We start from the raw sequence: 16,417 nt of genomic DNA, 5'->3' as shown, positions 1-16,417 counted from the left end.
AAATGATTAAAATGTCTTTTTATTACCAGCAACACTACTAGGTAGTATTTTTCATAAACTACTCTCCTTATTCTAGATAATTTCCTCAACTTATTTCTAGTTGTTCTATAATTATGCAGTCTCCTTCACTCATGCTCCTTCTTCAACTTTTTCCATAAACTTTGTGACTGATTATGTAGCTTTTATAAAGAAAAATTCTACCACAGAGGTCTATAATCATAGAGCTTACTAGTAATTGTTGTTTGCCTTTTCGGCTTTTCCCAGTTAGGGGTCGCCACAGTGGAACTCTGGTCCGCTAATGATTGGCAGTAGATTTTAAGGTGCCGAGTTGCCAGCCCGACACCCAACCTTCAGCGAAGGCACACCCATTCACGCATGTCTTTCGGAGGCCACTTGACCATGGGGAGGACATGCAGACTCCACACAGAAGGAACTACAGCCGAGAATCGAACAGGAGAACCTCTTGCTGTGAGGCAACAATGCAACCGCTGTACCACCGTGGCTTAGAGCTTAGTAGTAATTAAATTATTAATCAACATATACAAAAAAATATATAAAAGCTATTTTACCCTTCTCTAATATCCACAGAACAAGCAAGTTCTTTCTAACTCCAATTAATTACTTCAAGTCTCATCTTATAATAATCTGCTCTAGAATAGGCATATCTCATCCCTTGACCAAGTTTCTGCTTATGTTGTTTCTTTCGGCTTTACGGCTTAAAATCTCGCAAGTCCAAGAAATACAACAATGATGAGAGCTAATTAGCTCCTCACAAACCACACATTCATCAATCAATTCCTAATTCATAACCCACACTATATTCAAAATATATGTTCTTGTTGGTTGTATCACAATTTGTGAATAGTTTACTTATATTATTAATATTAATCATTTTACTAAATTGTCCCTTACTAGTGTCCATACATACCAATCAATGTTGTGGACATTCAAATCGCAACACAAAATATCAATACCTGCTTCCATCAATGAAATTACAGACTGGAAAAACTCATTTAAATCATTACAAGATTGATTCACAGGCCTGTAAAAAAGGCCAGTCTTATTACTTGCACTCTCACCTTTAAGTTGAATTGTAATTATCTTATATATATATATATATATATATATATATATATATATATATATATATATATATATATATATAGATATATATCATCAATCAGACTGTTACAAAAGTTATTCCATCTTGAAAAAAAATAGATACTCCACCACCCCTCCCTTCATTTTTTTACCCTATGACAAGCCTTATATGCAGGTAAACACAAAGGTTTATGTTTACCAGAAAACCAAGTTTCAGTAATCATAACCATCTGAAAATTGCCTCCAATAACTCCATCTTCAAATAACTGAAATTTATTGTTCACACCTCTAGCACTATATAATAAAAATCTAACACTGGATATAATATTCCAATTTATTGCATGTATCCCTGGAAATCTGGTGGTAAAAATAATCATATTTAGAAAAAACAAACAAAAACAAACAAACAAACAAACAAAAAATCAATTACCTATAAAATTGAGATGTCTCCCATGAGTGCCAAAACATTTCTTACACAAGCCCATTTCCCCACAAACATACATGCATTGTATACCCTATAAACAACAATTCCTTCTAATAATATTTGTAAAGTCCCTTGCCACCCTTGTCAAAACTTCATTAAAACCATCACATGGGATAATATCACATAAAATCAGTTCAAACGTTTTCCTTGCTCACACCTATCAGCTGCTCAAACTTCCTTCATTAGGTCTTCCAACGTCATTAACTTCTGCCACCACAACTACCACTTCATATCTTTTCCCAAACATAAAAATCTTTTTCAATGCGACAACAGTGTCATACATTTTACACCCTCCTAAGCATTAAACTGTTATACTTCTCTTATTTTCCCTGGGAGTAAATTTTTAATATTCTTTAAAACAGAGTCTCCAAGCACCAATACTTGTTTCTTTTCACCATCAGAATTAACTGCACTTGATTCACCATACACCTACATGAGATTTTATGGACCTGCCCATTGCTTTTCTTCTTTTCTTCTTAACTTCATTCTCTAATTCATCTCCTGCATAATATCTGCTATCATTATACAAAAAAAAGAAGTTATATACTCACCATAACATTCCATGTTTGTTGTCCATCTCACCCTTTATTCTTACTGGATGGGTTCAGAGCCGATCTTTGGCTCTGACTTGGCCAAATACATTACCTCGAAGTCTCTAACTTGGCTCATGGCAGAATAGGTATCCCATCATGCAGTAGTGCAATGTGTCTAAATTAATAATGTTACATCTGGTATAGAAATATGAAGGACATTCAAAGGAGCTCCTTTACTAAAGAAGAAAGATCTCTCATCTAGGTCCTCTAGGAGTCCTTGGCTGGGGGAAGGTGGGAGGGTCGTAAGAATGAAGGGCGAGCTGGACAACAAACATGAAACATTATGGTGAGTACATAACTACTTTATGTTATGTTGTCCTATTTTGCCTTCTTTCTTACTGGATGGGACAGTGTCCCTAGCCCCATTTCCCTTAGTGACTCACAGGAATGCACCTTTGAGCACAGTGGAACCAAAGGAAGACCTGTCCCTGGGGGCCAAATCAACTTTGTAATGAGTAATAGACATATGGGGAGTTGCCCACGTAGCAGCAGCACAAATACTGTCCATTGACAATCTGGTTAGGTAAGCAGAGGATGTTGCTAATGACCTGGTCGAGTGGCCTCTAACTTTGAATGGTAAGTCTCTGTTATTTGAGGTGTACATAAAGGTAATGCAATTTGAGAGCCAATTTGAAAGGGTAATTTTTGAAACTGGCATGCCTTATTTTGCTTTGGAAAAGGAGATGATCAATTGGTCTGTTTTCCTAAAATCTTTAGTTCTATGCAGATGAAACCTAAGTTGTCTATGCACATCCAATTGGTGAAGTTTGTACTCTGCTTTGTTGCTATGATTGGGAAAAACACTGGGAGCTCAATAGATTGATTTAGATTGGTTTGGGAACAAACGTTTGGCACAAAGGATGGATTAGTTCATAGAGATACTCTATCTTTATGGAAAATCAAATATGGTGGTTTGATTGATAGAACTTGCAACTCCAAGACTCTTTTTGCAGATTTAATGGCTACTAGGAGAATAGCTTTCCAAGACAGGAATTTGCGATCACAAGATGATGAGGGCTCGAAAGGAGGTAATGTTAGGTGAGTCAGGACAAAATTAAAATCCCATGGTGAGAGAGGTTCTTTTATGGGAGGTCTCAATAAACAAGTGCTTTTTAAAAATGCTTTACACAATTTGTGTGACATCAGGTTAGGAGTATATCTACCAATGTGGAAATTAGAAATTGCAGCTAGATGGGGTCTAATTGTAGTTGCGGTAGAGCCTTGCTGATAATGTTCTGCAAGAAATTCCAAAATTGAACTGACTGGGGCAGAAAAAGGACCAATGTTTCTTGCTTGTGCCCAGTAGGAGAACCTCTTCCATTTACTAGAATATAACTTCCTGGTAGAAGCCTTGTGAGAGGATACCAAAATGTGTTTTACTGCTTGTGTGAAGTCATGAAGCCTGACTAAGTTTGGAAGCGGAGCAGTCATGCTGTCAAATTGAGGGTCTGGAGAGCAGGATGAATTGTTCCTGCTGCATGGGTTAAAAGGTCTAAAACTGGGTTTCCTTTAGGTGAGGCTGGAGAAAGGGGAACCAAATCTGACAAGGCCAGTATGGGGCAATGAGAATCAGCCTGCTTCCTAAGAATTTTGCTTTCTGAATGACTTTGGGTATGAGGGGAAATGGGGGAAAGGCATACAGAAGTCCCGAGGGCCAATCGTGAACAAGTGTGTCTCTCGGTGTCTCCCCTAGAGGGGGGATTAGGGCAAAGTAGCTGCTGCATTTGGTATTCATGGGAGTGGCAAAAAGACAGCAGCAAGGCTGGCTCCATTTTTGGAAAATCTCCTCTGCTGTGTTTTGGTTTAGAGACCACTCATGAGGCATTAATATCGCCCTCCTGAGCTTGTCCACTATCATGCTGGATTTCCCCGGGATATGTATTGCTACTAGAAAATGTTGGAAAGACATTGCCCATTGCCATACTCCCAGTGCCTCTCGACAAAAGGGGTATGATCTGGTTCCTCCTTGTTTGTTTATGTACCAAACTACCGACATGTTGTCTGACTGGATTGCAATCGTTCCTAGTGGAAGAGAGTCTTGGAGTGCTTGCAACACTAGAAGTACTGCTCTCATCTCTAGAACATTGATGTGAAAATGGGCCTCATGTTCTAGCCATGTTCCTTGGACTGTTCTGCCCAGATAATGTCCCCCCCACCCTATCTGGGAAACGTCCGTGGTCACCGTAGCTACAGGTTGTTGTGGCAGAAAAGGTAGCCCAATGGTCACATGGTTGGACTGAAGCCACCATAGGAGATCTCTCTTACATGACTCTGTATTTCTGACTTGGTGAGACATGGGAAGTTCTTGCAATGACCACTGAGCAAATAGGAGCCATTGAAGAATTCTCATATGCATTCTGGCTAGGGGAACTAAGGTGATTGTTGAAGCCATGGTTCCTAGGACTTTCAAAATCATCTTTGCCTTCACCTTGTTTCTGGGTAGAATGTTGGCTATTTGTTATCTGAGAACAGAAACCCTGTCAGAAGATTGGGGTTCACCCAATGGGGCTCCCTGAGTTTCTGAATCTCTGCTGCCCTGTGGATGGGGTGGTGTTGAGACAGAAGCCACTGCCTTGGGGGGAAGCATACCAGTATCCTTGTGTAGAGCTGTAGGTGGGGACAGCACATGCCTCATCAGCTCGAAGGCAGATCCCTCAGCTCTGAGGAAACAGAGGGAATCCCCAGCTCCATGGGGATCAGCTCCGAGGCTGATGTAGGAGCCGAGCTCAGCCGAGCCGAAGCTCCGAGAGGTAAACTCAGAACCGAAGAAACTCAGGTTTGAGGGTCCCCCCCGGAGCCGACCAGAGAACTTCGGCTCCTAGACACCCCAGATGGCGCTGAGAGTGTCAGAGCAGGGACCATTTCCAAAAACTCCTGAAGGGGTCTCAGAACTGAAGAATCTACAGCGAGCAGTACCTGGCATTCCATTACTGAAGATTCAGATTGGTTCGGAGGAGGAATATTCATGGATGTAATAGTCTTGGATGGCTCTAAAACTGGTTGGGTTGGAGCCAAAAACAATTTAGCCAGCACCAGCGACTTCAAAAGTCTGCGCACCACCCTGTCCATGTCATTGTTCAATAAGCTCCTAGAGGACCTGGAGGAAAGGATTGGTGAGTGAGATCTCTCCAATATGGGAGATCTGACCGGCTCCAAATAATATTCTCTTTCGGCTCCGAAGGCCGTGGAGCTGAAGGACTAGATTTGTCCAAATCTATGATCTCTCTCTCAGTTCCGAGGGCTGTGGAGCTGAGGAGGTCGATGCATCAGACGTTTTAGCCAATTTTTGATGTGGCTCTGAATGAGCCGAAGAAGCAGGAGATGGCCTTTTTGGAGGCTTGTCACTTTTAGAGGATGAGGACCTACTTGAAGAAAAAGTACTCTGTAGAACTTCATCAAAGGAAGGTTTCAGGAGAATTAGGTTGTTTTTTCTTCCCTGTAAGACACGGGAGCTGAAAGAATGACAGACTGTGCAAGTCTCTTGGAGGTGAATGACCCCCAAACAATAAACACAAATAATATGCCCATCAGTGATGGACATCTTTTGAGAACATTTCTGGCACTTTTTAAAACTTGAAGGCTTAGGTTCCTTCTCTCTACTTTCCTTTAACATTTTAAGAAGGAGACAGCACTACTACATCAACAAAAAAAGTAAACCCTAAATCACACCTCTGTAACAAAAACTAACACACACACAATATTACATTTTTAGTTACATGCTATAATAACAGAGCACATGTATTAAGAAAAAGGGGACAAAGGGAGCAGCTCTGCCCTCTAATTTAAACGGGCACGAGGCCCTCTAACTTAAATGTACCTAGTAGAGCTACAAGAGAGACACAGGACAAACCCTCTAAGTTAAACGGGCACTTTGCTCTCTAACTAAAATGAGCTAATATACACAGAAAGGGAAGTACACACTCTAACTAACTTATTCTACAGTAACCACTAACTACACCACTACAAAAAACTGATGGGAAAAATAGAAATGGCCTTGTGACTAATGACGGCCAGCAAGCAACCACACAGTAGCAAGATTAAATTGCACTCATAACTACAGTACACAGTAAAACTACAGAACAACTACCTAAACAACTAACTAATATTAATCTTAATATATGGAAAAAATATACATCTTTAAAGAACTTAGCCATGGTCAAGGAGAGAGCATCCAAACTCGTAAAGCGGCAAACAAGATCTGGGGAATTACACCACTGCACGATGGGATACCTATTCTGCCACAAGCCAAGTTAGAGACTTGGAGCTAGTGTATTTGGCCGAGTTGGAGCCGAGGATCGGCTCCGAAACCATCCAGTAAGAATGAAGGTGGGACAGGACACAAACATCCTTCTCTTTACCTCTAGAATTAATCAAATCTTCAGTCCTAACTGATAATTGCTGCTCACTCTACTTACTAACTTCATTCCCCACACTATCACCAACAAGCCCAGTTTTAACATATTTAAATACAATGAGTTCTTCAGAACTTATAAGATCTTATTTATTTATTTATTTGTGTATTTTGTTTGTTTACTAATTAATGTCCAACTGGGCATGAGGCCCATTTTCAGTGGAGGTTTGGGGAGAAATCTCCATACATAAAATAGACAGTATTAAACAATCAAATTGAACATGTATTAATCAACAATGTACAAAGCAAGTCAGTAAAGAAATTAGTTATATAACAATAATTAGCCAATAATTAAGAAATTTAGCAAAAAATGGCACAGTGATAAAAACTGGCTGCATGAATTAATAGTGAGTACAGTGTGATACAGTAATTGCAAGATAGAGAAATGCAGTCTACATAACAGTTGAAGACACACTGATATACACTGATAACTGAAACCAAGTGTAGAAGCAAGGTAGCCTTCAGCAGTTAATAGTTGTAGGTGTGAGAATGAGCTAGTTTAGGGTAATGTAAGGGAGTAGTAGGTAACTTAACCAGGAGTATGGCAGGAACAGAGCCAGTGTTTTGATAGATGTTCCTTAAGGAGGTTTTCAAACTCATGAATGCTGGGGTTTTTAGCTGTAGGTTGAGGAATAGTGTTCCACAGTTTGGCAATTTTATGAGAAAAGAGGGTGGTGCACTGTGTGTTGTGGGCTTGGGTAATCTTTAACAATGTTTATTTGAGGATCTTAGTGCTCCAGGATGGCTGTTGGGTTGGACTAGACTGGCAGTTGTTAGGTTTGTGAATGATATTGTGGGCTATGGACAGTTGGTTAAATGTTAAAAGGTTTGGTAGTTCTAACTATTTAGGTTGGGAGAGTACAGAGCAGTGGTGGGTACTTTAAGGGTGGCCTGTGCAAACTTGGTAATTTTTTTGTAGCATGATTACAAATTATTTATGTCAGACTCACGAATGTTTATAAATACTAGGGAGCTGTAGAGGAGGGTGGAGAGTAGATGTGTGTGGTCAGTGGCTAGTCTGGCATTGTCTGTAAGGTACAGTTTAATTCTGTAAAGGGTGCCAAGTTTGGAGTGGACTTTTTTGATGGTGACGGAGATGTGGATGTCAAACCTTAGCTTATCATCGATTGTGACACCTAGAAGCTTGGCTTGGCTGGTGGGATCTATTTTGGTTCCGTTTGAGGACAGGATAGAAAGTGGAGTCAGACATGTTTTGGGTTTATTGAAATTGATGACAATTAACTTGGTTTGGTTGGGGTTAAGTATGAGTTGATGGCTAGTGAGATAGTTTTTTATGTCCTGGAAAGATTTTTGCATTTTTGTTTGTAGGTCCTGGGGGTGGGGGCTGTGCAGATTAATGTAGGGTTATTGGCGTATTGGACTATGGAGGCTCATTGTGTTGAAGAGCTGAGGTTGTTAGTAAAAATTGTAAAGAGAAGGGGCAAGTATGGATCCTTGGGGTACACCAACAGTGATAGGTAAAAGGGAGGACAGGGTGTTCTCCCGTTTGGTGGCTTGCTGACGGTTAGAGAAATAACTATGGAATCAGGATGAGGTTGTTGTGTTGAGGCCATGGGATGATAGTTTATTTAGCAGAATTTGGTGGGAGACGGTGTCAAAGGCTTTTGACATGTCAAAGAATATGAAGGAGACCATCTGGCCTCTGTTTATAAGATCTTGAATGGTGCTTGTGAAAGATAGCAGGGCAGTACTGGTACTATGTTTTGGCCTAAAGCCGTGTTGTGTGGGGGAGAGGAGTTTGTGATTAAGGAGGTGGGCAAGGAGTTGGAAGTGAATGCATTTTTCTAAGATTTTGGCTAGAGGGGAGAGTATGGCTATGGGACGGTAGTTAGTTGGATCCTTAGAGGGGCCACCTTTGTGTAGGGGAATGATGTGGGATAGTTTCCATAGATAGGGTACATATTGTTCATAGATAGAACAGTTGATTAGGACTGATAAGGGATAGGCAATTGAGGGGGCAGCAATTTTAAGGAATTCATTAGGTAATTTATCAGCTGCTAGACAGCAGGGTTTGAGTTTGGAAAGGAGAGATTTTATGTAGTTTGTTGGGATTAGGATGAAACAGAAGGGGGTGGGGGAGTTGGAAGAGGAAAGGGGAACAGTGACAGGTTGATTAGTTGGATTACCAAGAAGAGATGTGATTGAGTTAATGAAGTGGGTATTAAATTCTGTAGCTATTGGGTCTGAAACCTTGGAGTTGGTGGGTGGGTGGGGGTATAGCCTGGGTTGAGAAGATTGTTAATGTTTGCCAACATTTTTTGGGGTTAAATTGGTGGGTTTGCTGATCTGAAAGGAAATAGTTTTGCTTGTCTATTTTTATATGTCTTTTAGTTTGGTTACGTAGCTGCTAATACATTTTGTGGTCTATTTTATTTTTGGTAGTGTGGTAGGTGGACCATGCCCTGTCTCTTTGCTTCAGCAGTGCATGGGTATCTTTATGTTTGGCGCTAGATTGTTTTGTATTTTAAGAAAAGTATTGTTGAAGTAAACAACTGCCTGATCAACTGGGACGTTTCAAAGAGGTGACCAGTTACTTTGCTGAAGAATGTGGTTGAAAGTGGAGGGGCAACATTTTTTTTTGTTCCTGATAAATTTATATATTGTGTTGGTTTGTGTCTGAGCTTGTTTTCTGTACAGGAAGGTAGGCAAGTGGTCACAGAGGGAGTCTGGAAGGTAGCCTGCTAAATAACCTAGATTTGGTTTGTTAGTTAGTATCCAATCTAGTGTGGACTGCTTTTTAGAATGTTAATCTAGCTGGGTCAGACAGGATATGGTTTGAGTGAAATTGAAGAGGTTTAAGAAATTGGAGGAGCTGTTGGTGTTGCAAGAATGCCAATCCAGGTTAAAATCACCCAAGATAATGGTCTCCTGGCTGTTAGTTGATGCCCAGACAAGAAGATTCTCAGTTATGGGTAGGTTGTTCCCAGGAGGAGGTAGGTAGTTATTATAATAATAGATTTGTTAGGGTTTATTACTAGGCGTGTTGTTAGGATTTTGGAATTAGGTAGGTCAGGAGGGGCACAGTTTAATAGTTCCAGTTTGAGTGTGTCTTTACACCACCACCCCTTTTGTTTGGTCTGTCTAAACTAATTATGTTATATCTGTTTGTAATAATTTCCTTGTCTCTGATGTGGGGCTTTAGCCAGGTTTTGGTTATTGCTGCAATGTCAGGTAAGTAGGAGTTAAGGGGTGCATGGAATTCAGTAATTCTATTTACAATACTACGGAGGTTAAAGTGCATAAAGACTAGGTCTGAGTTGTTGGTCTTTGGAAGTGGGGGAAGGGGTGGTGGTTAGTAGTAGTATGTTAGAGAGAGATTGGTGGAGAGCTGGGTGGGGAAATGGTTGGTTAATGAGGGGTATGGGTGAGAGGGTCTTGGTTGGGGTTGATATAAGCCTGGAGTTTAATTTGTGTTATATTGTATAGAGTGAATTGTCTGAATTTACTGGTATGTTTTACATATCTGTGAGTTGCAGGGTAAGTCCTATGTGTGGGTAAATGTTTGAAAGGTAGGAGGAGAAAGGTAGTTGTTTTGTAGAGCTGTGAGCCAATGGCTGCATATGTGTGGGTGTGGCTGTTGGAGGAGGATAGAGGGAGAATAGGTGACTGAAGGTGAATGATGGTGCATGAGTGGAGGGAGGTGGAATTAAGCAAGAGGTATAGTATGTGGAGTAGGAGAAAATTGGCTAGCAAGAAATTGAGGTGGGACATAGTGGATTGTTGAAAAAGGTGTGGTGTGGAGGTGAGAGAAAGGGGAGGGGATTGAGGTAGGAGTTGTATTGGCTGGAGCTGCACCGGCCTGCAAGCAGCCATGAATCTCAGAGACAAAACTGAGAAAAAAAAACTATCTCCACAGGTGCTTAGAGCACTTAAGCTCTCCTCTTCTCCTTCTCGAAAATACTCCACTCATGAGAATGGATATAAAATACTATCAGGAAGTCCTGCAACAGGATGCTATGTCACCATACTCAGCCCCAAACACACAGAAAACAATCTTAAAAAAGAATCCTCAGCCCTCATAAAGACTCGATGGATTCAAAGTATAAATTATAACAACCATAGGCTAACAATTTTGTGCTTACTGATGACAGTCAGTGAATCAGGATGGCTGGATGGGTAGGCACATACTTAAACCAAGACTGTAATGTACAGCCTTACTGAATTTTGGAGGTGAGCACTACTGACTGCTAGAAAATGGAGGCATGAACTTTAGAGGGCATATATGGCTTTCCATTTTATGGTCCTTGTGATTACTTGCCAAGCATTGTTTCCTTTGTTCATAAGAACAAAAACTCTGAGCACAGAAAACCAAATATTTTTAAGGCCTTGTCCAGGTATAATAAGTTATGCACAACTGCCTGCAGTGCCATAGACAAAGTTTTCATATTAAATAGGCTTAGACAAGCATAGTTTTATGTTTTTGCTTCTTTGATGTACATGTTCCTAAATTAGACATGCTGGTTCCACACATTCAGTCTGTGTGCACAACTCATTTTCAGCACTTTGCACCATATATGTAGTGAACGTATGCACGAATACTTTTTGGATCACATTCATACTAAAACAGGAGTCTTCTATAATTATCACTATCGTTAGCCCCCTATTTTCCATTTTCTACATGTGTTCATGGTGTTTTGACAGTTGTTGCCATACAATGCCACTCTCCTATCTTCTTCAACAGTCACATCTCACTGTCACAATTGTTGTCTCCCATAATCCATCATGTCATTGATGGATGCTCTCATTTCCTCTTCTTTACTTCCTGTCTGCCCCAATCCTTCTTCATCAGATTGTCTTCTACCTTTCTCCACATGTGCCCAAATCCCCACAATCTGTTCTCTTTGACCCTCTCTGCAACTCGAGCTACTTTAGCTTCTACTCTAATATCCTCATTTCTTTGTCTGTCCCACAGTGTGCATCCTACCACCCTTCTCAGGCACTTCATCTCCATCACCTCTAGCTTCATGAACTGCTCTGCCTTTATTTCTCAGGTTTCCATACCATACCATACAGTAGTACTGGTTACACTACTGTTTTTGAACACCTTACTTTTCAGCTTCTTTGTCATTCTTCTGTCATACACTACCTGTGACACTCTGTGACAATTGGCTGCAGACCCTCTGATTCTAGTTTTGACCTCCTGATTTGGACCTCCCTCCTCTTCAACAACCTCAACCAGATAAGTGTAGCTGTTAACCTGTTCCACTATTTTGCCTTTTATTTCAATTGTCAGCTTCTTCTTATTTCCCCATTTATTGACATTACAGCTGTCTTAAATGTACTCAGTTTCACCCCATGCACCTTCGGTTTTGAATTCTATTTCATTATTCTTTGCTGAAGTTCTTGTTCAGTGTCTGCCTGTAAAGCCACATTGTTTGCATACAGCAACTTTGCTAAGTTTTCCCCTCTGACCTGTTTGGTAATGTAGTCTATCACCAGTATAAATATTAGATCGCTGAAACGTCACTTGTGCTATAGACAGAATACTGCTATTGTGCACAGGACCTCTGATCAGGTACCTTTCTCTGTCGTTCATGCAGTATGCTCAGATGTATTTAGTCCACCTTGCATTTTGTACAGCCTTTATCCAGTTGCAACGTGGATTTTCATCATTTTGCAGACTGCAAAAGCAGCAATCTAGTCTATTATGTACAGTGCATGGCGTGTTAGTTTCTTTGTGGGTAAGCAAACCGGACTTTGAGGGAGAGAATTTTAGAGCACAATAGTGACATAAAGAATTTGAAATTAAGTAATGCCTTAGTAAAACATGTTAAGGAATGTGGTGTTATTCATTCTTTTAAATTTACTGTGTTGAAGCTGATCAAAGTTAATTTAAGGGGAAGGGACTTAAAGATGAGAACATAATGTAATGCATTAAGATCGATTATTTATTTAGATGCAGATAAGAACCCTGGTTTAAATGATTTTATGTTTAACTCATTAGATCCGAGTGACACTGCAGGTGCATCTGCAGTTAACTCCTAGTGATGCGTACAGGCGACAAATATTGCTTGTTCATATTTGCAACAATAATTCCAAAGTCATGCTATGTACAAGGTTTTAAAATATTTTATCTTAAAGCTAACACAATGGAAAGCTCAACTGCATTAATATTTGACCTCTGTCTGGTACAGGTAAATAGATATTAACTGTTGTTTTTATGATATTAATTTATATATATATATTTTTCACATTTTTTCTAAGTATCTCAACAACAAAGTAACACAGACAGAACTCTTCAGCCATATATGAATGTCTCAGCTAGATGAATAAAATGATGCTGACAGTATGTCTGCAACTTGAGTGGTTACTGAGAAATTGCAAGTGATTTACAAAATATTACAAACGTAATAGTTACTGTGTTTACTGTGACTTATAAAATTGACCTAGAACCTAAAGAATACTACCACTATAAAAATAGTTTGTGCTGAAGAGTAAGCCATTTATACTTATTTTATAACCCCTATGGTTCCAGAGAAATGAACATTTGTTTGAAATGTGAGGACATAATTTGATTCTGCCAAAAGGCTTAGGCTCCGCTCATTGGAAGTTACAGTGCAAACTTCCTGAGCTCCATTGGAGTGAATGAGGTAAAACCGGTGCTCAGATAATGTAATTTATATCACTGACATTTCTAGGGCGGCCACGGTGGTGCAGTGGTTAGCATTGCCGCCTCACAGCAAGAGGTTCTCCGGTTCAATCCTTGGCTGGGGTGCCTTCTGTGTGGAGTCTGCATGTCCTCCCTGTGGTCGCGTGGGTTATCTCCGGGTGCTCCGGTTTCCTCCCACATCCCAAAATTCCTTGAACTCTTGTGCTTTCTCTCCAGCCAATCTTCAGGTCTTCAGCCTAGTTCCTGTTGATCTGAAAGCCTTCTCTCACCACTGCTTGCAGCTGACTGTATCAACCAGTGTTTTAGCAGGTGAGATGACTGTTTCACTGGGGATGAATTTGCAATCAGTGATTCTGTCTTAGTGCCCTTTCCTTACTGGCAGGAAGTCAGCCTGAGTTGCATGTTGTCCAGTCTTGTATGTGATCTTGTGACTGTCTGTCTTGTTGAATTATGTGTTGGCCACCATCAAGCCATTTGACAGACAAAGTGTAGAATAGCCTCTCCTTCTTTATTCCAGGTGCCCATCCATGTGGACCCAGGCAGTCCTCATATCCTGTTCTGTCCATCCTGATATGTGCATTCAAGTCACCCATCATCAACACCAAATTCATGTTTTCCTGCTTTATCTTGTAAGTTGTGCGACTGCTGCCTGACCGCACTCTTTTTCTTTATTATCACAACCCAGCTGAGAGGGATAGGCTGAGATTGTGCATAGTGCCCTATACTTACACTACAGTCCGACTGCCATGAGTCTGTCACTAATACTGATGACATCCCTTACTGTCTTCTGAAGCTTATCCCTCACCACAGTTCCCAAACTATTTCTAGAATTTCCTCTGTCTGAGTAGCAGACTCTGTATCCCAAGCCAAGTGGCTGTGCAGCTCTGACTTTCCATCTTGCCTCCTGGATACATAGGAAGTCCTGCCTCCTTCCTACCATCATCTCTTGATGTCAGTAAATCTACAATGAATGTAGCAATTTTTACTTCATGTTTGGCAAATTGATTTGTTTTATTTCCAGCCTTTGCTCAACAGAGCTATCCCAGGTAAGCCAAGCTGGGTTAATGGATACCAGCAGACCAGTTACTTATTGACCTGGGGCTACTGGGCTTTATTGTAGGCACACACTGGCCAATAGAGGCATACAGACCACTCCCATAATTAGCATGGGTCCCTGGTATAGGTTGGAGTAGGCAGGTCCTGAACCCACTTATGACTGGCAAATAACCTTGACCATTTGTTGACATTATTCAACATGACCAAATCACCTAGAGTTGCGTGGCTAGTCCTGATATGGTATGCAGTCTTTAATCCATGTTATCCTATCTTGAGGATACTGTGCACCACACCTGATGCCCAAAGTGGTTGGTCTATCTGTATATTTCATCCCCCTGTAGGCAGCATATAGAGCTGTGTTGCTGCCCACAACTCCATTCTTGGGTGAGATTTAGGCGAAAACCCTTAGCATGTTTTTCGGAGGTGGGAAGAACCCCCCACAAAGACAGGAGAATGCACAAATTATATACAGGCATTGGCCTTAGGTCAGGATCGAACCTTTTACCTTTTGCATGGAGGACCTTAACCATTATGTCAACTGGTCTCTACCATAGGAGTCTTACTATATTCTTACTATTATTCCATGTATAAGAGATCCTCACTGTAAACTCTGCCATTACTTTTGTCTTTCTGAAAAGGAGATGTTTTAAACAATATCACAGATTTCAGCAGAAGGCAGCCATAATGATTATACATTTTTTATTTTAAATAGAATAATGGAGGCTATTGTTCCTTATTTCTATTTCTCTGTTATAAACATGTGTTGGGGGGCACAATGGCACATGACTTAACACTGTTGCCAAACAGCACTTGGTTCACCAATTCATTGCCCAGCAGGTATGTCTTCTATATGGGGTCTGCATGTTCTCCCTGTATCCCACTGAATTTTCTACTTGGTTCTTCTCTTTCCTTTTACATGTCAAAGAGTCTGTAGATGAATCAGTGATCCTACAAACTGAATGACTGCATAAGAACTAGCTGTGTATACAAAGAGGTCAAAATAGTACAAGCCAAACAAAAGAAAAGTAAGCAAATTCTAGTTTGGAGAACTACTTACATGTAGTATCATAAAGCCTTCATTACAAAAATGGTGTGCAGTATTAACATATACATTTTGTTAACAGAAACTGTATTTCTATTAAATAAATATTCAGTTATTTTTAATCTAAAATCAGTGCTGTCTAACAACCTTCAAAGTCTAGTTTCTGTGACAGATATCCTACTTGTTCCTTTATCTCATTTCTGAAGTAAGAAGTTGTCCATTTATTACATTCAGCATCAGAATACATAAACTAAAGTTCCAGAATGACTTACCCATTATAGTCTGTCAAAAAAAAATACATTATCATTCTTGAATGACTTACCCGTTATAGTCTGTAAATGAGAATACATTATCATTCCAGAATGACTTACCCGTTATAGTCTGTAAATGAGAATACATTATCATTCCAGAATGACTTACCCGTTATAGTCTGTAAATGAGAATACATTATCATTCCAGAATGACTTACCCGTTATAGTCTGTCAAAGAAAATACATTATCATTTCCATCAACTGCATATGAAATTGGAGTTCCATAATTTGAAGTATCAGAGGATTTCATCCAAAAAGCACAGCTGACAGCATCAAGTGGCGGTAGTACATTGTCCATGATAACATATCCATAGATTCCGGACACCTCAAAGTCCAGGTTAAAGCCAGCAGACAATTCTGAAGAAAAGTAAACCAGTTGTTACAGGATGTATTTAGCAGATCATGCATTTATTTGTTGCATTCATTCCATCTTAGCTAAGGTGAGTCAGAAGCATGGTGAGCTACATTGATAGAATGATTACTGATAGAGCTCAGATGTCTTAACAATCCTTTAAACTGCATGTGAATAAAATGTCCTAATCTATCAAACAACAACATTTATTTCAGGAAAATAATAGACAACTATCATGAGTAGGTCTCACCAAAGGAGATAAACTATGTGACAGTATAATAATTGTTTAAAGTTTTAACAGAAGTGATTACAAAGCAAGAAGTACACTGTTAATGAACTGGAACTGGCAGGCTGATATGGAAGAAACAGCATTGACAACAGATGGCATATCTTCTATGATAAGATGAACAAGACCATAAATGGTCTTATTCCTTCA

At 40.1% G+C, this 16,417-nt stretch overlaps 1 protein-coding gene across 3 annotated transcripts in view; it reads right to left on the bottom strand.

Annotated features, from left to right (window-relative positions):
- Positions 1-16,417, bottom strand: part of SVEP1 (sushi, von Willebrand factor type A, EGF and pentraxin domain containing 1) — a 2,252,988-nt gene that overhangs the window by 985,866 nt on the left and 1,250,705 nt on the right. For all 3 annotated transcript variants that reach the window (XM_044061036.1, XM_044061037.1, XM_044061038.1), the window contains exon 26: positions 15,788-15,986. In XM_044061036.1, the coding sequence (XP_043916971.1) occupies positions 15,788-15,986 (199 nt within the window). The remainder of the gene's footprint in view (positions 1-15,787; positions 15,987-16,417) is intronic.

The sequence above is a fragment of the Protopterus annectens genome, chromosome 2.part0 (assembly GCF_019279795.1).
Source record: "Protopterus annectens isolate FY-2018-M chromosome 2.part0, PAN1.0, whole genome shotgun sequence".
In the NCBI taxonomy this organism is placed as follows: domain Eukaryota; kingdom Metazoa; phylum Chordata; order Ceratodontiformes; family Protopteridae; genus Protopterus; species Protopterus annectens.
This window is presented reverse-complemented; position numbering and strand designations above follow the sequence as displayed.